The sequence below is a fragment of the Falco biarmicus genome, chromosome 17 (assembly GCF_023638135.1).
Source record: "Falco biarmicus isolate bFalBia1 chromosome 17, bFalBia1.pri, whole genome shotgun sequence".
NCBI lineage: Eukaryota > Metazoa > Chordata > Aves > Falconiformes > Falconidae > Falco > Falco biarmicus.
In genome coordinates this window covers 3,445,486-3,469,464 of record NC_079304.1, presented here as the reverse complement: position 1 = coordinate 3,469,464, position 23,979 = coordinate 3,445,486, and the positions used below count along the sequence as shown (strand labels likewise).

General features: G+C 57.7%; 2 protein-coding genes across 4 annotated transcripts in view; both read right to left on the bottom strand.

Annotated features, from left to right (window-relative positions):
- Positions 1–23,979, bottom strand: part of ZNF385C (zinc finger protein 385C) — an 80,981-nt gene that overhangs the window by 19,168 nt on the left and 37,834 nt on the right. The window lies entirely within an intron of this gene.
- Positions 434–18,037, bottom strand: C17H17orf113 (chromosome 17 C17orf113 homolog). Of its 2 annotated transcripts, none has more exons than XM_056362384.1 (3): positions 17,648–18,037; positions 4,735–5,363; positions 434–3,090 (listed from the first exon to the last, which is right to left on the bottom strand). In XM_056362384.1, the coding sequence occupies exons 2-3, from the start codon at positions 5,251–5,253 to the stop codon at positions 1,558–1,560; spliced, it is 2,052 nt and encodes a 683-aa protein (XP_056218359.1). In that variant the 5' UTR covers positions 5,254–5,363; positions 17,648–18,037; the 3' UTR covers positions 434–1,557. The 2 variants fall into 2 exon arrangements, with proteins under 2 accessions (XP_056218359.1, XP_056218358.1); XM_056362383.1 differs by lacking the exon at positions 17,648–18,037 and adding an exon at positions 8,406–8,521.

Sequence of the window (23,979 nt, the reverse complement as noted above, 5' to 3'; positions counted from 1 at the left end):
AGCGCTGCTCCCGGGGCTGTGCGACCCCTCGGGCCACCCCAGGGCCAGAGGGGCTCCACACACCAGGGCTGGGTTGGAGGAAGGTCCCTCTGCCCAGGGCAAGGAGGAGGGGGAGCAGCAAGACACCCCCCCCAACGCAGCCCTTCCATGTGGCTGCATCACAAGTCCCAGCCAGAGGCAACCGCATGGGACCAAGGGGGACCATCATTATGAACAACGGGGTCAAATCCTGCCCGACACAGACCCAGCACCTGCGGGACAGCGTGAACTTACCCAGGGAAGGAGTGGAGCCGAATTCCCCGGGAGCACCCGGCGCTCAGGAATTAAACCGACGTGATGCTTCAGGCTGCTGCGTTGGCTTTATTGCAGATTAAAACCGGTCAAGGAGGGTCTTCTCCCCCACCCCAAGAAAACATCCCTCTGAGTTCAAACCAGAGAAGCCCCATAACCCCCGGCCGTGCCACACAGCACCACCGCCCCGCTCGCCACTGTGCTCGCGCACCCTGACGCCGGTGGCGGAGGAGCCCCAGCCCCTGCCCGCTCCAGGTCCCCGAAGCATCGCTCGCCGCGGGGTAAAAGGAATGCTTCAAAGGAAAACCACGGGCTAAACAACTCACATCTGTCCCAAAAGCAGATGGTAAAAGGCTCTTTCTTTGGTTGCAAGGTTGCAAAGAGCTCAGGGTGCAAAGGGAACGTAGGTACGTGATGACATTTTGGAAAGACCAGGAGTTCACTACTTATTATTTTTGGCTCCCTGCTTATAATTTATTCTGTCATTGCAAAAAAAAAAAAAAAAAAAAAAAGTCCTTTTAGATATCTTTGTATTTTAAACACTAGGAAAATTAAGATAGACCTTTTTAATATATATACTTATATATATATTTTTATATATATACACATACACATATATACATATTGATGCATTTTAAAGTTACTATTTCCTCGATGATTACAGTATCATTCTCTAAATCTCTTGCTCTTGAAATGATCATGACTTGATGCCACTGCTAAAAATATTTTGTGCTGTGCGCAAGGAATACCAACAAGACACCACCAGGCATTTTGGGGCTTGCCGCGGAGCTAGAAAGATGCACTGCTTTTTCTGAATTCATTCTTGAGGCTCCAAAACAACAAAAATCAGATATTTTTGCAGAGCATTAAGGAAAAGCTGCTGGGTATCATTGTGCAAAGGCGATGTGACATTTGAGCTCAAAAGAAGTTTTGCCTTCCCCTCCCTAAAACAAAAAAATAACGAACCCTTGAAAAAAAAAAACCACCTCATCGTATTTTGGGATTTCAGGTGGCCACAAGTTTTTAAATTCTGGCCAATTCAGCCGGGCGTTTGGGGGATGAGGGAGGGGTGGCCATGGGACCGGCACAGCTTTGTGAAGGATCCCATCCCCTCTTCCCAGCACGGAGCAGGTCACCAAGCACCGGCGGCGGCTGCCCGGCCCCGGCAGTGACCATCGGTGGGGAAAGGTGGCGTCGAGCCGGTGCTGGGGGCTGCCTGCAGGACCCAGCTCCCTGCCCGCAGGGCTCTGCCTTCGCCAGCATCACTCACTTCACCTGCGCCACGATGAAGCCGGACTCCCTCATGCTCTCGTAGTACTCGATGGCCAACGCAAAGTCAAACTCGTTGATGGCTGGCCCGTCGATGGCGATCTTCATGAGGTCAGAGAGCCCCTCGTCCTTCGCCTGGCGTGACCGGCCACGCTTCAGCAATTCCCGGCCCCGGCTGATCTTCTTGGCGAGGACCGAGCCCAGAGGCAAGGCCAGGGCAATGGCTGCAAGGACAGCAAAGTCCGGGAAGAGCTCATGCATCTCAGAGTTGCTGTAGACCAGCTTGACGCAGAGGTCCTTGAAGGAGAGCTGGCTGAGGCTGAAGACGATGCGCTTGAAGAGGGGGAAATCGCTCAGGGCCCTCTCGCTCACCACCACCCGGGAGTAAGCCTGTAGGAGGAAATTCAGCTCGCTGACCCCGTAGCTGCCAATGTCCTCCAAAGACTGAGGGTAGCACTTGGGGTTGAAGATGGCCGAGAAGGAGCTGATGGCCTCCAGGATGCTGCTGGGGAACCTGTCCAGCAGGTTGCCCCGCACGCTCTCCAAGTAGCTCTCCTTCAAGCGCTCAAAGTGCTTCAAATGCACCTTGGAGCAGTTGGCCAACTCAACGCCCTTGTAATAGAGGCGGCTCTCGCCCTCCCGGTCATCCCGTGGGTGCTCGTTCATCTCGTTGAGGAACTCCTGGAGGTTCTGGCCGCTGGCACTCTTCTGGGCCTGCAGGGTGGTAGCCGTGGCGGAGACGATGGGCTTCAGGATGGAGAGGTCAAAGTCCTCAATCTGGAAGAAGTGGCTGAGTTTCTGGAAGATGGGGAGGACGTCCAAGAGGATCTTGGTGAAGGCCACAAACTGGAAGTTCTTGAGCTCTTCACAGAGGCCGTGGGCCACCGGCGACTGTGCCGCCTCGCTCTCCAGCAGCAGCACCAGCGTGGGCCACGAGGAATCAATGGCTTCCACGGCTGGGAAAATAGAAGTCCAGTGGATGGCTTTGGGGCTCCCGAGGTCTATCTCACAGAGGTCCAGGACACTCCGCAGCTCCTGCAGGCCGTTGCTTTCTCCCCTGAAGCTGGAGTAGAGCCTGTAGACAGCATCCACGGTGGTCTCGTATTTCTGGAGGTATTCGATGCTAACGATGCTCTTGGCTGGCAGCAGGGAGCTCCCGTGGGACAGGCAGTGCATCTCCGTGAGGAGCGGGCAGAGGGAGGTCAGCGCGGTCCCCACCCCGCTCAGCCGCTCGGCCACCAGTGAGGTGCTGTCAGCACTGAGCCAGGTGATCTTCATGGTGGGGATGCCAAAGGAGCGCATCACCTCGCCTACCTTGCCTGCCACCGTGGAGGCCTCCCCAGCAGGCAGCTCGAAGCTCCCCAGGAAGGTGGCAGAGGTCTGCCCGTTGCAGGGGGAGACGGTGGTGGTGAACATGGCGAGGCTGCGGTGCTCCAGGACATCCACCGTCTCATCCACCACCAGCCCAACAAACGGCGAGGCTTTTATCCTGTGCCTGTCCTCGTTGTGCAGGACTTTGGCGATCGCTGCCTGAGCCAGTTAAAGGAGGTGCGCAGGGCAGGCGGGGAGGGAAAGAGAAACACAAATGAACTTCAAAAACAGGCGGGAGATGCACAGCACCCGGCGCTGAGCAAGCTGCAAGGCTCCCGCCCTCGTATCGCCCCAAAAGCGGCGCAAGGTCCTGAGGTGAACAGCCCTTACATGATCTGTACATACGAGGACATATACAAGCTGGAAATGTCGTTTCCCCTGATATACGGTCTCCTACTCCTGGCCTGCAGCCCAAGCACCGGGTGAAGCTGCAGAGATGCTCGAGGGTCCCTGCCCAGAGCCGGGGGATGAAGCCCCCAGCAGCACCGAGCCACTGCCACCCCGTCGCCTGCTTCCCGAGACCCTGCCTGTGCCGGGAGCAAGGCAGGACACCGACAACTCGCCGCCTCGGTTCAAACTTCAGCAATTATGTTCATGTTTTACAAGCCCAGCACGGGCAGGAGCAGCAGTCAAAAGCTGCTGCATCTTCTTCTTTACCCAGTTCCCCCCATTTCAGGCAAACGCCCCAGTTTGAAGGGAAAACTTCCTAGGTGTGTGTGAACGATGTAAGTAGCACTTCAGGCTGAGAAATCTAATTAGTAGATTTAGTCTAACTGCAGCAAAATAAGGCTCTTCAGAGATCTAACAAGCCTGGCAAATGGCCAAGACTCAGTAAAAATTTAATTTCATTTTAACAGGCATGAAGCATTTGTAAAATTAAGAAAATCCTTTCTAAATTCTCTAGCTACTTGATCTTTCTGATCATCCAGTTGAGGGCAAAAAGCAGAGAAACCCACAGTGCTCATGTGCTAATTGTGCTCGTGCTAATTTATCCTCCAAGCAGCCTGGCAGGCTCAGACGGGAGAGGATGCTCCTGCTCTCCCTGTGTGGCTGGAAGCACATGCATGACCACGAGCCTGAGGTTCCTTTGATGGAGCCCATCACCTTCTCCTGGTCTGTCAAATCAGGGAATGACACCAGGAAAGTGCCACATTGATGTTTAATGTGGAGGAACCTTCAGTCGCCACAGAAGCTCCTGGAGAACAGGAGCATCGCCTGGCTCCCCGTGGGTCTAGAGCATGCCCCAGTGCAGCCTGGCTTTGTGGACTGGGCTGGTGGTCCCAAGCACATCATGGATGTGCCCTGATGCCACGGGGCATGCTTACCTGTCCAAGGACAGGGATGGAGCTGTGCCCATCAGCAAATGCTGACGCAGAGGCTCTCAGTGCTCCTGAGCAGCCAACGGCCCCAGCTCCTGCTCTGCCTTTGAGTCAGGGACACCAGCTCCCTGCCCCATGCCGTGGCACCCAGCTCCACCCCTCCTGGGCTCCCAGCACCGGGAGGCTCCAGCGATCCCTGCCACAAAGATAACCCAGGCAGAGCACACACTTGCTCCCTGTGCTTCACCGGGACCCCTGGGGTGGGAGCTCACGCTTAAGGCACCCGTTCACACATGCAGCATCCAAACCAAAGCCAAGCGGGTGCTGGCGACGTTTGACGGGGCGCTGGGAAGCATGGAGCTCCCTGCTGCAGCCAGGCAGTGCCGACACCTGGCCCCGAACGCGGCGGGCACAGGCAGCTGGGCAGGCAGCCATGCAGCACCCATCAAAGGTGGGTGCAGAGCCCCCAGCCCCGCATACACACCTGCATCTCCCTGACGCTGCTGGGGTGGTAGTACTCGCTGTGCTCGGAGGCCAGCAGCGCCTGGCACAGGTTGAACTTCTGGAAGTCGAGCAGCGAGGAGCACTTCTCATCGGGGATCTCCTCCTTCGCCATCCAGTAGACAGTGGTGAGGACGGCCACCTTCGCCGGGTTCACCTCCACCTTGATGACCGAGCGCAGCTCCGGGTGGCTGTGGACACGGGTCTCGAAAGCCAGCTGCTCCCGGTTCACCGCCAGCGCCTGGCGATGCGCGCCGGAGGTGACGTGCCGCAGCAGAGCGTGGCGCTGGAAGTTGTCCGTGCCCACGGTAAAGGCGTTCTCCGCTTTACCGTGCTTGTTCTTCACCAGCGCCTGCCGACACTCTATGCAAAACATGAGTTTCCGCTCATAGTCAAACTCCAGCCAGGTAAATTCTTCCTTCCAGTGCTCATTGAAATAGCGCTTACACTTTTTATTGGAATTGGAAGTTTCCCCAGCTGGCTTTTTCCCTGGAGGCACCATATTGCTGTGGCTGGGAAATCAAACACTACGGTTGAACTGAAACGTGCCTTGGAGGAGCAGCCTCTACATTTAATTTAGTAAGAAGGTCTATTACAACTCTCCTGGTCCGACTGGAGATGAAAGAGACACAAGGGAAAGGGATTAGGGCTCTGCAAACCTCAGCCTCTGCACATCGTTTATTCTCGGCTGCTAACGAAGAGCTGCGGCAGCAGCGCTCAGGGCAGGCAGGGCTGTGTGACAGCCCCAGCACCGCATGGGGGGACCCCCCCCATGTGCCTCACGGGTGTCACCAGCAGCTCTTGGTGTCAGCGGTGGCACTGGCACACACGCACATTCCTTCTCGTACGCACAGGGACACCCACACACGCTTCCCATCGGACCAGACCTCCATGCTGCAGCCGATACTGGGAAGGTGTGGAAGGTTCAAAGGTGGCTTTGGACCAAGCACCTGCAAACGAGCGTTTGGCCCCCTTGAGGTGCAGCACCCGCTGCTGACGGCGAGTGCCCACGTGCTCGTCTGCACACATGTGGCTTTTCATTCCTCCCTTGTTTGTCCCCGTCCCAGGGAACTGGCAAAGCCACATCATGTCCCGTGGCAGCGGGGCTGTGCCCTGCGCAATCAGCACCTCAGCCCAGCATCCCTCCCAGGGTGGCTGATGCACAGGACCAGCTCCAGCCAGGGCTCTGGAGCTTGGGGCTGAAAAGCACTTACATGCATATTTAAACCAGGTAGCTCAAGTATTTAAGCATCCACTTAACCCCCTCCCCGTACTTAAGCCCCACTCAGACCAATCCTCGCATTCTTCCATGAACTGGTTTGAAAAACCAAACTGAGCCTCTATAAAGGTGGTGGGAAGAGGAGGAGGAACCCAGCGCAAGGTGGGGAAGGAGGGAGAACCAAAACATGGACAAAAAAGGAAAGAAAAGGGACACTCAGCAGCAGTGCAAGCCATGGAATCCTGTCAGTCCATGTGACTTGCTGAGAAACCAACAAGGAACTTGGGGTTTTTCTAAAGAACAAACCACACAAGGACCAGAGCTGTTACCACAGCCCTCAGGAAGAAGCGGAAAGCCTCATGATTCAGGCGTCAGAGCAATATCCCAACTCCCAGAGTTGCAAATGGAGCAAGGGTTCCCCTCAGGGTGCCCTGGGTGACGCTGGCTGGTTGGCGGTGGAGCTACCGGCACAGCAGCCACGGCACAGCAGCCACGGGGCTCCCTTCGCCCTGCCACCCTCCCTGGGGCTGAGAAACGTCCTTTACTGACAGTAGGTGGGGAAGCGGTGACCACCCTCAGCCCCAGCATTTTCCTCGGGGTGCCCAGGAGTAACCGCCTGCCCTGGCTCACTGCTTTGCTGGTCCCCCCAGGTCCAGCCCCAGCCGTGCGCCTTCCCCCCCAGCTCTGGGTGTTTCTTCTGGCTGCACCCAGCTTTTCAGGGACCCCTGTCCTCCTCCCGATGGAAAGCAGATATACCAAAGCCTTCTGCCACACCAGATGGGAGCAGTGCTCCCGCTTATGTTCTTCCATCACAGAAACCAGAGCAACATGGTAAAACAGCATTAGAGTCCTGGAACCCCCCCAGAGGAAAACATCAGCCCCCAGGCAGGAGCTGGCCAGGACCAGGCAGCACCAGCATCTCCCAGGTGCTGGCCAGGCACCAAGCACCTCACCCTGCGGAGGTGGGTGCTGTGGTGCAAACCCTCGGCATGGTGCAGACCCTCAGAGCCCGTATTTCCCACTGCTGCCGTCCAGGCGCGTCACGGTCCTGGCTCCCTGTCCTATTTCACCGGGCACGTGTGTGTCTTCAGAGCATCACCCTTCTGCTTCCAGCCCTGGCAGCTCCCACCCCGCGCTCTGCCAGCCCAGCCGGAGCTGCGAGCCAGCTCTGCCAGGGCAGGGAGGCAGGGACAGAAGGACCAGGGCTTTGCTAGTCCAAACCTCAGCCCTGACCACCATCAGCATTAAATCCTTCCAACGGGGCAGAGAGAAACCCCAGGACATGGCCCTGCTGGGAGTTTTCTTGCTGCCCACAGAGGAGCACAAAATTTTCAAAGCTTGCGAGGGGCGCGGGGATTCTCGCTGCCCCCGGCTCTCAGCCTGTTCAGCGTGGTTTTGCTTTGCTTCCCAGAGCCAGGTCTCCCACCTGGTCCTACACCTTGCTTACGGAGCATCCAGGGCACAACTCCCACAGCCGGGAGGTCCCCACAAAGCTGCAGCCACTTTCTCGGGCGCTGAGCGCTTGGCCACAGCGGCGGCTCCTCGGAAGCGCGTTAATTAGGAAACTGTGACAGACTTGCCACGTGAGAGTCAAAGCCCCGATCTGTCTTGCTGAATGTTTCCTCTGCAGTTGCCAGCACCCATCAGACGTTCCCCAGGGATGCAGGCTCTGCCAGGGCTGGGATAGTGCCAGTGTCCCTGCCGTGCCCCGGCGAGGCTTGGGGCTTGTCCCCAGGGCAGGAGAAGGTGCCCCCACTGCAGGGACAGCCCTGTCGCCTTTGACAGCCTTGCTTGTGGTTCAGCCTGCCCCCAGACCCACACCACCCAACAGCCGTGCCGGGCAGGCATCGAGCTCAGCATGTCCTGGCTGCAACCAGGGCAGTGCACAGCCCTGGGGGGCCGGCTCCTCCGTTCCCCCATGCCAGTGACCCCATTTGCTCCCAAACCCGTGCCCGTGCCCACCTACATGTAGCCCCCAGTGCTCGCTCTAGCAACCTTGGAAAGAAGAAAAAAAAAAAAAAAAAAAAAAAAAAAAAAGAACAATTAGTGTCTGGGGAGCACGGGGCCAGGGAGAGCGTGGGATGGAGCAGAGCACCGCGGCGCTTCCCGCAGCGCCTGCTGTGCACCCAGCCCCCAGCCCCCTCCGCTGCGGCCGTGCTGGCCACGGGGACCGGCAGCGTGCGGGGGTGACACCAGGGTCCCCCCCCACCAGCCTGCTGTTCCCCCAAGCAGCGTCCGCAGGGAAGTTTGAGCAGGATCAGGATTTACTTGCAAGAGGACGAGCCGCTCTGCCCTGAGCCTCACGCCCCCGTGCATCAGCCCTGGCTGCCGGTCACCTAACGCCGGCCATGGGGAGGGTGAGCGGAGCAGCACGCGACCCCAGCACCCAGCCCTGCGCACCCTCCCCGCACGCCCACCCTCCCCTACATACGTACCATTTAAAGGCTGCCATAAGCTTTAGGGTGAGGGGGCTTGCAAACTTCCCAGATTTTTTTGTATTTTAAATAAGAAAAAAAAAAAAAAAAAAAGAAAAGAAAAAAAAGAAAGACATTAAAAACACAAAAACAAACCCAGCCAAACAATGCAAAAGCAATAAAATAAAATAAAAATTATTAAAAAAGCTTGGTGGGAGGCAGTGAGCGGCAGCACCCGCCCCGTGGCGGCAGCCCCGCTGGGTGCATGGGGCCGCTGGCCCTTGGCGCTGCCGTGACCCCGAGCGCGGCGGGTGCGGGAACAAAGCCGGCGGGTGCGGGAACAAAGCCTGCGGGTGCCCCGCGCTCACGGGAGCCTGGGAGCAGCCATCTTGCTGCGAGGACTGTCTGGCTCCACCGATGCTCCCAGCAGCCAACGGCGGCAGTGGCCACTAGCGGTGGCCAGGCACTGGGAAGGCCTCGTGGTGGTGGCGGTGGTGGCCATGGCTTGGCCGCGAGGCCAGTGGCTGGGCGATGGGGGCTCCAGCTCTTGGGGAAGGGGAGCGTGGAGAGCTGTGCTCCCCAGCACACTCCCCAGCCGGGATCCCTTCCCCCGGTGCAAGGGGGTAATGGTGATGGGCACGGGGTGACCGGCTCATGGTCCCCCGTCCCCCCCGGGGAACCCCCACCCTGGGTCCCTTGGCTGAGCGCTGAGCACGTGCAGCAGGGCAAGCTGCAAAAGCGTTTGCATCCAGGCAGGGTGGGTATCCCTGCGTCTGGGCAGAGCCAGGATGTGAGTGGGCAGCTCAGGTGGGCAAAGCGGCTCTCCCCGGCCCTGCCCACGGGCATCGAGCTCTTACAAAATCCAGGTCCCAGCCCCTCTGCCAACACCTGGACTGAGCTCCTGCCCAAGCCCCATCACACTGCTCCTGGTCCGTAGCTGCAGGAGCAGCACTGGGACCGGCACCTGGCACCTACCCTGGCGCTGGGGCTCCCCAGCGAGCACGGGGGCTCCGCTCACACCAAAAACCCCCCTTCTTCTAGCACTAAATGCAGGCAAAATTTAGAGCCTCTAAACTTCTTCCAAAAATAGGATTTTATGCCACCTTTGCTTTCCCCCAAACAAGGCACCTGAGGACACTAAAATCCCAAAGAGCACCCTAGTCCTGCAGGAGCCCCCGGCAGGGACACCCTTCCCCCCTCCCCAGCCCCGACACGGTACCTGGGTGCCGGAGGATGCTCTTGGCCCCGACTCCACCTGCTCCCGGCGCAGAGTCAGGCATTGACCAGGGCTGCGGCCCCACGGTATGTGCTCGGATTAGGGGCTGCATTGTACCTGGCTCTGGCTGGCTCCGCACCAGGGAGGGGACCAGCGGCCCCCCGGTGAATTCTTCTCTTAAGGCTCTGCCACATGTCCTGGGGCAAGAGGCTCTTCCTGCTCTTGGGACATTCCTGCCCGGCCACCTCAGCCCAGGGTTAATGCTAACAGGAGCTGAGTGAAACCAGAGATGGGGCTCCCAGGGGTGAAAATATGCACTATTTATTCTTGTGCTAATACAAGCGAGAAAAGAGGACTTAGCCTTTTTAATCAGTTTTCAGACAAGAGGCTGCCACATCTTCCCGGTTCGCAGCAGCCGGAGCGGGATTGCAAAGGTCAGTGGTCCCAGGGCAGGGAGCGACAGTGCTCGGCTCCCCAAAACTGGGATCCATGGGCAGGACAGTGGGTCTCCAGCCAGGAACACGCTTGCTTTCCTCCCCCCCCCCGGGTTTCCAAAGGGAGCAGCCCAGTCTGATCCCACAGCCCTGGCGGGAGAGGCACCCGAACCCAGGACAGAGGGATGGGGAATGCCAAGGAGCCCCAGGCAAAGCCCTGGAAAACAGGTGGATCTGGCAAAAGCTCCTGCCCATCCCTCCCCCTCCGCTTTCACCAGCACAGAAGATACAAATGCCGTTGCTTACAATTATCACAAGCCAAAGGGATCCAGGCAGGAAAAATCCACAGCAGCGAAACAAACCCACTCACAAAAAGCAGCAATGGGGACCAGGCAGGAACCAAAAACCCCCTTGGGCAAACCAACCATGGCAACGGGGTCGGGCCCCTCTCCAAGCATGGCCAGAAATCCATGGGGATGGGGCAGGTGGGATCCGTGGGGCATTTTGCTGATGGGCAGCCGCCCCCCAGCACAGGGTAAGGGGACCCTGCCCCAGCCCCGGGCAGGGGCTGTGATTATTGTGCCCTTTGGCTTCACAAAGGGCCCTGGCTCTGGAGGGGTCGGTAACCCACCAGGAGCAGCTCCAGCCCCACCAGCCATCCAGCTCGGTGCCCAGCGAGCATCCTTGCCCGCGTTAATGCCAAACCCTGGCAGCCTCACAGAAGCAAGGGGGAAGCAGGGACAAACACAGGCACCTTCGAGGGGTCGAGTGGCAGGGATAGAGACCCTGGGATCCCAGCCCAGGGAGAAGGCTGGGAAACCAGGATGCACTGGGTGAACTCCATGGGTGCTGGAGGAAGCCAGGGGGCTCTGCCTGCTATGTGCCAGGGGGCACAGTTGAACCCACTGGTCTCCTGCCCTGCGTGCCTCTGCCTGGGGTCCTGTGGCAAGAGGCTACAGGAAACAGCTGAAATGCTTCATATGAAATAGTCTTTTAATTGTCTTTTTTCCCTTTTCTCCATAAATTCACATTCCTGTTGGAAACCTCCAGCTTTAACGTGGATTTTGGGCAGTGTTTACAGGATGTCCCCGACCCTGACAAGCACCCCTGCCCTTGCATCCCTGCAGGATGTCAGAAGCCCTTCCTAAAGGAACTTAAATGGAAATATTTCTGTTTACTCCTATGCAGCAGCAGTAGTCTTGGTTTGATTCGATCATTGCTATTTTTCTCCCCCGTGACATGCCTAGAGAGCTTGGCGGGCAGGTGCCCTGTCTGCACGAGCACATTTATCATCAGCGTGGCACGAGGGTGGCTGATGCCCCGTGAGCCACAGTTTCCATTTCAGCCCTGTGCCTTTGACAGCCAAACCAAACCCGAGGCACACGGCTCCTGCCAGGAATGCCGAGGGGCCAGACCCTGGCACCCACTACTAACATCCAGCCCCACGGCCGGGAGCTGCGTTTCCCTGAGGGTTTGCCATTGCATCTATAAGAAGCTGAACAGAAGAGACCGAAACCCCAGCCATATTACCCCCCAAAATATTAAATCCCCGAATCCAAACATATTTATGAGATTTCAGTTTCATTCTCTGCTTTAAGCCAGTCTCTCAGTCTCCAGGGAATGACTCACGCTTTTCCAGCAGGGATGCAGAATGCTGGTGTTTCCGAGGCTGCTGACCCTGGAGACCCCCATCCCCTCACAGCCCCTGGCTCTCCTGCCCACCCTGCGGCGCCCATCCCATGGGAACAGGGGGGGAAGGCCCCAGCATGCAGCAGCAGTGTCAGCTCTGCACGGGAAGGGGGGGGGGTGTTGGGGGGAGGGAAGGAGCACACTGCCCTGCAGGTCCCTGCTCCCCTTCTGCACCTGAACCCCCACCTGCAGCAGGTCCCAAAACCACCCGGGGAATGGGAGCAGCAGGGGCACACACGGGAGGATGCACGGGAGGATGCTCAGGAGGATGCACGGGAGGATGCTCGGGAGCCACCCCAGCCCCACCGCCAGGCTTTGCCCGCCGCAGCATCCCTCGCACCCGAAGGTGATGACAGTTCAATTTAATCTCTGCTGTGCATGGCGGAGGAAGGCAGGCTGCAAGGAGCCGCTGTCTCGTGTAGGAGAGAGACGTCCCTCTGCGAGGGAGACAGCACTCAACACCATGTCAGCTCAGACAAATTAAAAATACTTCTGCAACCCTCCGGGGCTGTTGCCTGGCCAGGCAGGGCTGGCTCCTCCTGCCAGATCTGCTGTTCCACAGCATCGCTGCAGGGACCGGAGGGTCACGGGGAGGAGAGGGTGCCCCAGCTCAGGGAAGGGGATGGGGCACACACTGGGGACTCCAGTATTTCCCTGCTGTGTCCCAGCTCTCCTGCACATCTCCAGGATGCTCAGCGGGGTTGTTCCTCATCTGCCGGGGGGGGCCCTTCCAGCACTGCTGCAGGCACAGGGGCTCTGGCTTGGGCAAGCTCAGCTCCTTGCGGAGGGGGCTGGGTGGGCAGTGGGCTATGGTAATGGGGTGCTGCTGGAGAAGGTGGCCCCCCGAGCTGCTGACACAGCCGCGCCCCCCCCCCCCCCCCCCCCCCGTGCCCCCCAGTCACTACCAGCTTGCAGGACACTGCCTCATGCTGCCTCCTTCCCCTGCACAGCCTTGTCACAACCTTTTGCTGCGTGACTTGAGCTGGCAGGGAACAAGCCTTGAAATAAACTCAGATGACATCCCTGCAAACTCCCGGGCATGGCCACAAACACGATTATTTGCTCGGGCTGGGGAGGGGGGGACAGTGCTCATTTCTCCCCCGCCAGCGAACCCAGCTCTGGGCTAACACTCCTCCGATCAGACAGGGCCAGTTTGCTCTCCACGATGCAGCAGCCGAGAAGGGCAAAGCCCTTTTGTTGAGGAGCAAGAACAGAAGCACAGACAAGATAATCTCCCCCTACTTGGGCTCCCCCCCCGCTGATGCACCTGGTCCTTGAAAGGCAGCTCAGCTGCCTCCAGCACCCCAAGAGCTGCAGCAAGCACTAACCCTGCACAACTGGTATCAGAAGCAATTCCCGAGGAGCAAAACTGGATGCAGGTCTTGCTCCATCAAGCATCTTTCCTCCCCATATCCACAGGCACTGAGCCCACCTCCCCTTGGATCGTCATTCCCAACTCTCCCCACCTGCCAGCTCATAATCTGAAAAATCAGCATTTAGTGATGCTCTCCCCTCTTTCGGAGCCCCCATCAAACCCCAACCAGCTCAGCAGCCCCTGTGTCGCTGCTGGGGCTGCTGCAGCCCAGCCAAAAGCTCGCTGATCCCCGCGACAGGTACAGAGAAGCTCGGGAATGAGCTGGGCTAATCCTGACCCAGGGCAGTAGCAGAAGGGAGGCAGCGAGTGCTGAACACTGATCTGAGCTCTGCTCCCCAAAGCCCTGCCCGCCCCTCCCCACCATCGCCGCCTTCTCTGGTATGGTGGGGGGAGACTGGAGCCCCACGTTAGTTCAGCCTTTATTCTGGGCATTGTTTAAATCATAAAAATGACAGTTGACTCCAAATCATTATGGCCAGGGAGCGACTGGCAGAAATGAAAAGAGAAAAAAAGATACTTAAATTGATGCTTTCTCACCATTCCAGTGAAATAACCCATTTGGAACAAATTAAGGGGCTCCCATCTCTACCAGTCTTTTGAATCGCCTCTAAGCCAATGCGCATTTTTCATGGTGCAACATTTCCTCCATTAGCAGTGAAAATTAATTATTTCTATTATTGAAGCACCTAAGGCAGGTGCCTGCCTTACACAGCCGGGGCTGGGCTGACCCTTCCCCAGGATTCGGGGTCCCCGCAGAGCTGGGAAGAGCCATGAGGGGCTCGGAGAGGACAAGTGACATGGCCGGGGCCACCCGGCAGCTCAGTGGCAGAGCCGGGCTCCAGGCTGGTGGCAGCCTCCCTCTCTCAGTGATGCCATCCCAGACATGCCGGAGCGATGCACACAGACCACCGTGGCGAGACCCCAGCCACCACACATGACGGTGTCACAGCTGTCCCCAATGCCCCCCCCGCACTGAAACCATGTGGGCGTCAGCCAGTCCCTCCCAGCTTTGCTCAGGGGGGCAAAAGGGGAATCACCCCACTTGCAGGAGGGTCTCACTTCAGGGGTGCAAGTCCTGGGGGGCCAAGAGGACTTTCAAACCCCAACCATTTCCAAGTTCTCCACCATCCCTACCCCCCAAGATTTATAAAGGTCAGAACCCCTTGCCTCCCCCCACCTTCTTTCTGCTCACGTTATCTTCTGGGAGCCCCAAGCACAACACCCGTCACGCTTGTGCCGACAGCTGCACAAGTGCACAACTCCCCACCACGGCTGCCCTGGGGCCAGGCTGGTCATACCCAGAGTTTGGAGGATGACACACATCTGTCATTATTTTTTAATTAGATTTTTATTTCCTACTGCTAGTATTTCACTGTAATTTCCGCCACTCCTACCCAAGCTGTGCTAATATAATCACTTCGGAGAAGAGTGGGAACAGCCAGCCTACTTGTTCTAACATCCCGCTCAGAAAAAGGGAAAAAAAAAAAAAAAAAAAAAAAAAGCAATGTTAAATATCCAGCTCCTGAAGTCATTACCAGCTTATGGACATCAGACGGTGCTGGAATGGACCATCAAAGCGTTGGTGCCGGCAGCACAGCCACCAGCAGCATCATCGCTGCAGAAACTTCAGAAGAGTTCATGTTTGCTCAAAATACTTGTTAGCAACTCATTATTCCAGCGAGGTCAGGTGTAATCAAAAATGAGCTAAAAAAACCAACCCTTTGTGAATTGTACCCTCTGCTTGATGCTGGAAATGCAGTGATATTTTCTAGCCCACATCATACTGGAGGTCAAGATTAAATGACAGCTTTGTCTAAAAATACTCTGAAGGGGAGGCTGAGGCTGTTGGAGGAGCTCAAAGCCCCCCGCGCCCCCCTGGGTGTCTCATGGCTGAAACCAGAGGACAGATGTTTTCCCCAGGACATTTTTCAGAGCAAGCCCCCAGCCATAAAATCAACCATTGCATTTACAGGGAAATTCACCCAAAACAACCTCCAGGAAAGCTCAGTCCCACCATCTGACGAAGGAGCCCCGAAGCCAAACCCAGCCTTTCAGTGGGGATGGTCTCCCTTCTCCATTAGCCCCCACAATGGCAGAGAGGACAAGAAGCCTCATTAAGCAGCCAATTAACAACCGCAAACTCACCGCAGCATCAGGACCCAGGCGTGGTCCCACCCTGTGCTGCCCACCGCGGGTCGGAGTGAAGCCAGGTGACCCCCGAGTCCTCACTTTTTTTGGAAGAGGTGTTCAAAACCCAGCGGGGGGAGGATGTTTTAACGCTCCCAGGGAGCGGCCACCGCACACCCACCTTGCACCCACCACGTTTCTCCACCCAAAGCACCACGGTCCCACATCTCCAGCCCCAAGGTCACCAGCACCCTGGCACCGCACCCAGCAGCATGGGTTCAAAATTGAAACTTTTGTGGCTGTACATTTCCTACATATTTGAGACCACAGGGCTAAAAGCAGGTTTTGGGGTATTTGGGGTTTTTTTGAACCTGTTTTGCCTGACAAGTATTACAGATAAATATCCTGAGTAGTGTTACGCGTTGCAGAGATACAGGGGAAGACAGCCCACAGACAAAAGGCTGTGTTTTAAATTATTAGAAAAATTAAAGTGCTCCACAGGAGACAGCCGGGGGGCAAGGCTGCAATGACACCAATGCCAGCCCCTCGCAGGAGCCCTGGCAGCCGTGCCAGTTCAGTATCATCCACGGTTCCCCTGGCCTGGCTGCTCTCCTACAGGCACCTACCACCACACGCCGGAGATACGTTACCAGAGGAAAACGAGTGCATGGAAGCACATAGACACACGCGTGCCCACATGTATGTGCACACCACGTGCCTAGGGACAACCTGAACAACTGCCCACGAGGACCTGCTGGACCCCTGTCTCTGCCCAGCACAAGTTGGAAAGTTAATGCCAGTAACAACAACCAAAAAAAAAAAAAATTAAAAAAAATTACCAGTCCCAAATCCGCACGTGAAACGGTCCGACAGCAGCGTTACGCTCCATTTGCTGCTGCAGCTCCTCTCCACGAGCCCAAAACAGCCAAATCCAGCAGCCAAGCACCACCACCCACCAGCTTCTCTGCAAAGGTCGCTCCCCCCCAGCCTTATTTCACACAAAAAACATCACGCATTCGCGTCGCGGGTGCAGCAGAAACACAAGTTGGAGTTGACCCCCAAACAAAGAGCAAGGGCAAAATAAAGCCGTGTCAGCACGCAACCTTTTAATTTCTCTTTTTTTTGCAGCCCTGGGAAAAATCAATAAGATGCAGTGAGTCAAACTCAGCTTGAATCCCGTAAGTAATTAGGATTAGCAGGCTGGGAGCCGAAGAAACTGGCTGCATGTGTGCCTGGGCTGGGAGGGACCATTTTGTGGGTGTACGGTACAACAGCTTCCTTGATGCAAATAAAAAGAACAGCTCTTTAAATGGGTTTTGGGGCAAGGTGACGGTAGGGAATGGTAACGAGCTGATTTGCTGAGAAAGAAGAAAATTTTGTGAGGGTAATTTCGCGTGGGAAGCCCTGATGGGAGCAGGATGAGGACCCCACAGGTGAATCAATATTTGTGTTTGATGCTGAGTCTGTTCCCAGCCCTCGCTCCTGCGCCCAGACTCCTCAAGCACCACGTATTTCTGAAGCTCTTTCCTCGTTGGAAATAACCCACCTCGATTTCTCACTGTTAACTCTGGTCAAAATTGCAAAGGGGAGAAGAGACACCCCCTCCCCATAACCTTAGCAGAGCTACCCAGAAAACAAGAAACACGTAGCTATATTTTTTTTCTTTAAAGAGCAACTTGTACTTTGATTTCTTTCAGTTTTCTCAAGCTCATGTAACTCAGCAAAAGCCGCCTGCCTGCAGGAACACTCGAATCAGCTCCGTGCAGGCAGGAACACCACTGGGAGAGCAGCGGGGTCAGCACCCCAGCCCTTGACCCCATTGGACCCCCATCCCATCGCCCCCGCCGCGACCCAGAGCCCTGCATGCTGCCCAGGTCTCAGTGGAACGCCGGGCCCCCCTAACCCACCCAGTGTGCTCCGCCAAGGGCTTTCCTGAGGATTAATGATGGGGAGCCATGGGGAGGGATGAGGGTGGATGGGGAGCAGCAGGGAGGGATAGGGAGCCGTGGGGGTGGATGGGGTGGGACGGGCAGCAGCAGGGAGCAGCAGGGAGGGATGGGGAGCTGTGGGGATGAACGGGGAGCAGCGGAGAGGGATGGGGAGCCATGGGGATGGATAGGAAGCCATGGGGAGCAGCAGGGAGGGATGCGGAACTGTGGGGAACAGCGGCGAGGGGAGATGGGGAGCAGTGAGGAGGGATGGGGAACCGTGGGGAGCAGCGGGGGAAGGATAGGGAACCATGCGGGGGCCGCGAGGAGGAATGGGGAGCCGTGGGGAGCAGCGGGGAGGGGATGAGGAGCTGTGGGGAGCAGCGGGGAAGGATAGGGAACCGTGAGGAGCAGCGGGAGGGATGGGGAGCCGTAGGGCTGAGCAGCCCGCAGCCGGCAGCTCCCGCGGGGAAGGAAAGTTGCGTTTCACCCACCTAGCAGCATTTTGGCTCCCGCTGCGTTGCCTCCGCGCTGCTGGCGCTGCCGCTGGCCCGGGCGGGCTGCGGGCAGGGCGGGCGCAGCCCGGTGCCACCGGCGGGCGGTGCGAGCCCCTCGCCCACGCGTCCGGCCCCGCCTCGGCCCCTCCGGAGCGGCCCCGCCGGAGGTGCCGGGTATTAAGGCGGCGATGGGCGGGAGGAGAAGCGGGAGGAGAAGCGGGGGGACCGGCTCCCCCCGGCTTCCCCTGCCCCAGCCCGGCGCGCAGCGAGCACCGGCGCTGCCGGAGCAAAGCAACTTCGAGCCGGGAGGACGGAGCCCGCAGCCGGCTCCTTCTGCACCCCTAAGACCACCCCCCAGTGCCCGGCATCCCCCCTCAGGGGGCTGTTTTATAGGGGCCGGGGCCGCGCTGGCACCTGCTGAATCCCCCCGTGCTGCAGCTTGGCCGCAGGGGTCGCTCATGGAGGGAGGGCAGCAGCTACCCCGGCCCCGCTCCCCAAAATCCCCCCGCCGGCTGGTGGGGTGAGGGCTGAGCCCCCCCTCCCCCTGAACTGCGTGAGCCTGGTTTGCCCAGGACCCGAGCACATCCCACACACATCCCCCCTCCGGTCACCAGCGTGCCCCTCGGCTTTTGGGGTTCACGACTGAGACACTGACAGCTGCCCAGGAGCAGCAGCATCAATTCATCCCTGCTTCCACTATCCACGTGAGAGAGGTCCCGAACCTCCCAGGCAGCCCCGGAGCATCCATTGGGTGCCAGACAACCTGTGTGGCCCCATGGGGAAAGGGGACACGCTGCCCAGTGGCCACGTGTCCTTGCCCAGTGGCCACATGTCCCTGCCCAGCTCAACCCCAGCCCCAAGCACTGGAAACGCGCAGGGTCCAACCCAGCCATGGCATCGTCTCATGGGGTGACATGGTGGACACGGGGGGGGGGGGTTCACCCCAGCCCCCCATGAGTGGGGTTTGGCATCAGCCCTGGAGCCCAGGGTTTGCTTCCCTCGCCACTGCGTTTGTTAGCAAAGGCTGAGGCAGTCTGACTCCCCGATGGCAGCACCTTCTCTGGGCTGAATTTTTGGCCCCCAGAGCTTCCCGGGAGGGCAGGTTCACAACTTGATTGCATGGTGCCTTTTTAAAAAGGGAAATGATGAAAAACCTGCTTGTGAAAAGAGGAAACATTCATCTCCCCCACCAAAGGGGGACAAGAACAGGGAAGGATTTAAATACTTCCCCCAAGCCAACCAATTTGAAGAGTCAGGCAGGAACCCCTCTCTTTCAGCCATGAGCCGAGCGAAAACAAAGACGTAAACCACAAGGTGCCAAATTCCCTTCCCAGGCACTGCAGCCAGACCAGGCATTCTGGGGGTAAATCCCAATATTTTAGTGCTCTGAAAAGCACCCAAAGCCATCAGGACCCCCCTTGCTCACTGCTGCCAGGCCAGGGCATCCTGCAGATCCTTCTCCCAACACCCACCCCAGCTCAGCTGGCACTGGGGCAGCACCGGCAAAGCCAGCGCACCGGGCACACGTGCCCCCCGCACCAGGTATTGCTTTTGGGGCCGTTAGCAGGAGCAGTAAGTTTAGCCACGGAACTCGCTAATTTGGGATTGACAGCTGGGCCCGCACTGCCTGTTACCAGCCTCCCAGCAGGCTATTTAAACCCGATATTAATTTGTTTAATGTCATCAGCAGTTTGGTGTTACTGCAAGCCAATGTCAAGCCGAGGGGAGGTGTAAAGACCAGGAGGAGCGGGGGGCTGACAGCCACGGCTGTTCTCCTTTCCTCCAGGACAACCACAAGCCACAGGCAAAATTTGGCATCTCTGACCTCCAGACAAGGACCGGCCGGACCAATATACAGCCCGGACCCCCACCCTCCACCCTCACCCCCAGCCCTGAGCGGCCCCTCGAGTTCCGCACAGCAATTTCATCCATAATCTCCCTGCTCCGGCGGGTGCTGAGTTTCACCCCGGCCGGCTGGGCAGGTCCCGACTGGCATCACCACAGCTGAGAGCTGGCGTGACACGGAGGGGTGGAGAGAGGAACGGCAGCGTGGGACGGTGCGTTTTATGGCCCGAGCTTTGGAGGCCAGCTGGAGCAGAGGCTAATTGCAGGTACTGATTACAGCCCCCTGCCATTAACGCCTCCTGCCCAGCCGCAGCGGATCACTGGAATTTCCCAGCGGCGCAGCGTGGGTCCGGCAGGCACATAACTTGCTATATTTGTACGTGGACCCCCGGTGTTGGCACATGGCAAAAGCACAAACCCTCCCACTGGGCCCAGAGCTGCATCACCCTCCCAGGGGCATCGCGGAGCAAAGCCCACGGCCGCTTCTTCCCACAAAAAGAATCCTCATTCCCTCCGTGGGATGGAGCTGCTGCTGCTGGGCATCTTCACCTGAGCTGCAAAAGGTGCCTGGGGGTTGGGACAACCAGCTCCACCATCCCTGCCTAAAACCTAACACCGCGGGAGGCACTAAAAAAACCCCAAACAACCAACCCACCAAAGGCAACGAGGCAATGGGCATCACCGAGTCAGATGCTCCACACCCCGGCGCGGCCACTGCTGTTGGTTCCCCAAACTCAGGGCCCTGCCGGCAGAGCGCGGCGATGGAAGCGATGGAACCAGAGGTTTCTCTGCGAGGTGGCGAGGCTGCCTGCCCCGGCACGGCCGCAGCCCCCCCAGCGCTCCCCAGCCTGCAGCAAAGCCCAAACACGCAGAGAGGGAGCGTTCGCCTGCACCCGCCGCGGAGCCGGGCTTGCTGGGGCAAGTCGTGCCTGCAGCCCAGGCAGCTGCGGCTCCAAGGGGGGGGAGGGCAGGGAGATGGCGAGGGAGCTCGGGAAGCAGAACGGGTCCAGTTGTGACCCATCGGGCTGGGTTTGGGCACAGCGGTCCCGAACGCCGATTCACTGGGATCTTGGCAAGGACAGACTCCAGGAACCACGGCTGAGTGATTACTCTGAAACCTACCGAGGGCAGCGCTAAACTCCTCGCTGGCTGAGACACAGCCGGGACCGGCTCTCCCCAACCTTCGATTCCAAAAGCAGCCTGGCAAATTGTGACCAGAACTGAGCAATGGATAAACCAGAAGGGGAGATGGGGAGGGGGGAACCCAGCAGGCAGGCCCCCCAGCCCCAGGTCTGCTGAGCCTTCCAGAGCCTTTCTGGCTGACTTTGTTCACTGAGGATTTAGGGTATAATTTGGGGTGAAAGATGCCAGATAGGATCAAGACCGATACACCTGGAGGACCTGTATCAGTTTTCTTCTGCTCTGTAACTTGAGCCTCGTCAGAAGCAGAAGGCTCAGGTGTGGAGCAGCCGCCGGCGGTTCATCCCCACCGGGCCAGGAAGGCGGGCGCTGACCTTTCCTGCTCCTAAGTTTGTTCAGGATTAAGATAACATATTTTAAGGGCTGAATCCTGCCCCCGGGGGGTTCCCACACAAAGAGGATGGGGTTTGCAGCTTGTGTTCCCCCCTGCCACACACACACCCCCCAAACAGGGGACCCCGATTGCATCAGGGCATCCTGATTTTTTTAATTAACTCTTCCTGAAGATTTCTGCTTTTATGCATCTCAAAAGAGCAAACAGGGGGAGTTAACGATGCATTTGGCTGCGGAGAGGGGTGACCCATCCCGGGGGAAGGGGGGTCATGCATCCCCCTGGCTGTTGCCCACTGCTGCCAGGAGCCCACGGCTGGGTGGGCTGGGGTTTAACCTCAGTTTTCCCCACACAGGGATGGTCTGGTCTCGTCATGTTGCTAAGAACCACGGTAACAGCCAAATGCCTCAGCTTTTCTTCTCTGTGCTGCTTTAATCTTTGCCATTTCAGGAGCAGAGAACAATATTGCCCCTTTCATTAATCCCAGCTCCTGTGCAAAGGCTCAGCTGTAAACCGCGATGGAAACTTCTCCATTAAGGGCTGTTGCAGGGTAAAGCATTAAAAACATTATTTCTCCCTTATTTTAGTAAGAATCCACCTCAAAAAAGCAGCTTAACATCGCTTACACGTGTACGCTTTAAATTCTCGCCCTTTAACACCGGGGCCATGATAACCACTGCCTGTGTGTCACCGTGGAGGATGGCCACCATGTCCCCAGGTCTGGGGATGTTAAATAGGGGCTGCTCGATGGATTGTCACCCTCTGAGGGGACAGGGGCTGGACGCCCGCGAGGAGCACCAAGGACAAGCAACTGCTTGAATAAAGGAACTGCCACGGGCAGGGCTGCAGGAGAGCTGGGACCTCGCTCGCTCATGGCTGCTGCCTCCCACGTTAATCATCTTTCACAGGGAGATGTCTAATTACAAAGGCATCCAGGACAGGTCTGCAAATAGGGTGGAGAAACTGGATGACCTAAAAATATTTAATTATCAGGAAAAAAGGTTGGAAACGACACCTGTAAATAGTTTCAGAGAGAGAGTAATATTTTCCATCTAATTTAGGAGGGCCCTCCTGGAAGAAAGAGGGCAGAAGATTTCACCTGCAAGCACATTTCAGCGCATGACGAAACCCTTCACACACCACTGAGCCCTGGGCACACGCGCATGGATCACAATCCTGGTGCTTTGTTTGAAATCCTGAGCTCGCCCAGCACTGCTGGGAAGGATGCCTGGAGCCCACCCCGGCACGAAGGCGCCGGGGGCTGTCAGCGCCGAGCCCACGCGGCACCTGACCTCTAATAATCAGCATCAACAGCAGCACGACAGCTTGGAAATGGGTTTTGTGGAAGGAATTTCCTTGGAAAGAGGAAGAGGTTTAGTCTCCGCTAACTGGAGAAGCTTGCACAGCCACGTGGAAGCCCATGCCCTCCGAAAGCTGCCTGAGCCCCCCGGCTGCGACCCCCAGGAGCGATGCCCAGCACATCAGCCACGGTTCGCCCCTTCGCCGGGTCTCCAGCCCTGGCATGGCTGATGCCAGAGGCAGAACCTCGGCAGCTCCGGCCACACAGCATCCGACATGGCCCAGCACTGTCACCTCCTTCCCATGGCCAAAGGCTGCCCCACACAGCAGCCAGGGCAGCTGCCTTCCTCCTCCCTCCTCCTCCTCCTGGCTGGAGGGTGAAAAGCGCTTGCCATGCTGGTTCCCCTGAGCCCTGTGCCAATTTCCAGGGGGGTCACAGGGCTCCTGAGCCCTCATATCAGCTCAGCGGGGGGTTGGCGTCGCACCCGGGTACCCAAAACCTTCTTGATTCCTAATTAGCCAGGGGATAACACTGGCTCCGGTCTCACCCACAAGGTCCACACGCAGCTCCGTGCCCCTCAGGGCGCTCCAGGGGACCTGCTGGGGACCATGTGTGGCAGCACCGTGGGGACAGGCACACGCTCTGGTGCCACGGCGCGGAGCATGCCAAGATGCTCCCGCTGACACGGCAACGGTGAAATAAATGAAACTATTACTCATAACTCTACGGCTGTAGAAAATATCAAAGGTGAACCGGAGCATTGTGTGTGAGTTTTCAAAAGGCAGCAACAACTCAGAGGCAAGAAAAAGGAAGGAAACCTCATTTAAGGCGATCGTGCAGTTAAATGCAGCCTTGCTCTAATGGACTATCACGCCTCTCATGCACTAAAAGCAGAGTGGTGGCCGCAGCCCCGGCAGGAGATGCCAAGGAAAAGCCACCGGTCCTTGTGCTAGGGGAAATCTGGCCACGCAGGAGCACACACTGGCCACTCCTGGGCAACCTGCCTGGCACACGCAGGCTTTGCACTGATCCGTTCTCAGCAACACCAGCCATCCCACGGCAAAGGGCAGGTCCCCAGCAGCAGCGTGCTGGAGCAATGCCCCACCGTGCCACAGGGTCCCTGCAGAGCCACCCGCTCGGTCACGGGCAGCAGCGGCCGTGCCTGGCCCTACACGGCCAAAACGTGGGTGCAGAGGCCAGGGTTGGGCTGAGGGAGCCCAGCACCCCGAGCACAGCTCAGCCCCCCAGCTCCTTGCCCCCTGCCCAGGCACAGACCCAACCTCTGTGGCTTGGGCTGTTGCCATTTCTCAAACAGCCAGAATCCAGTTTTCTCCCTCTGCACAACCTCGCCGCGACACCGTGGGGTTATAAAAAGGAGAGATCACTCTGGGAAAGACGGCATAAAGCATGACGAGGGAAGATCATCTCTTCATAGAAAATTCTGTATTGCTTACGACTTACTGTCTGTGAACATAAAACAGTTTAACCAGCCAACCCTAAATCACAGTGACAGCTTTACACTACCCACAAACCTTTGCGTGACAGCTTTACACTACCCACAAACCTTTGCCTGCCCTTATCCAGCTCAGTCCTACCTACCTCCCCTCCCCATTTGCCTTTTTTTTTTTTTTTTTAAACCCTTACTCCCCCCCT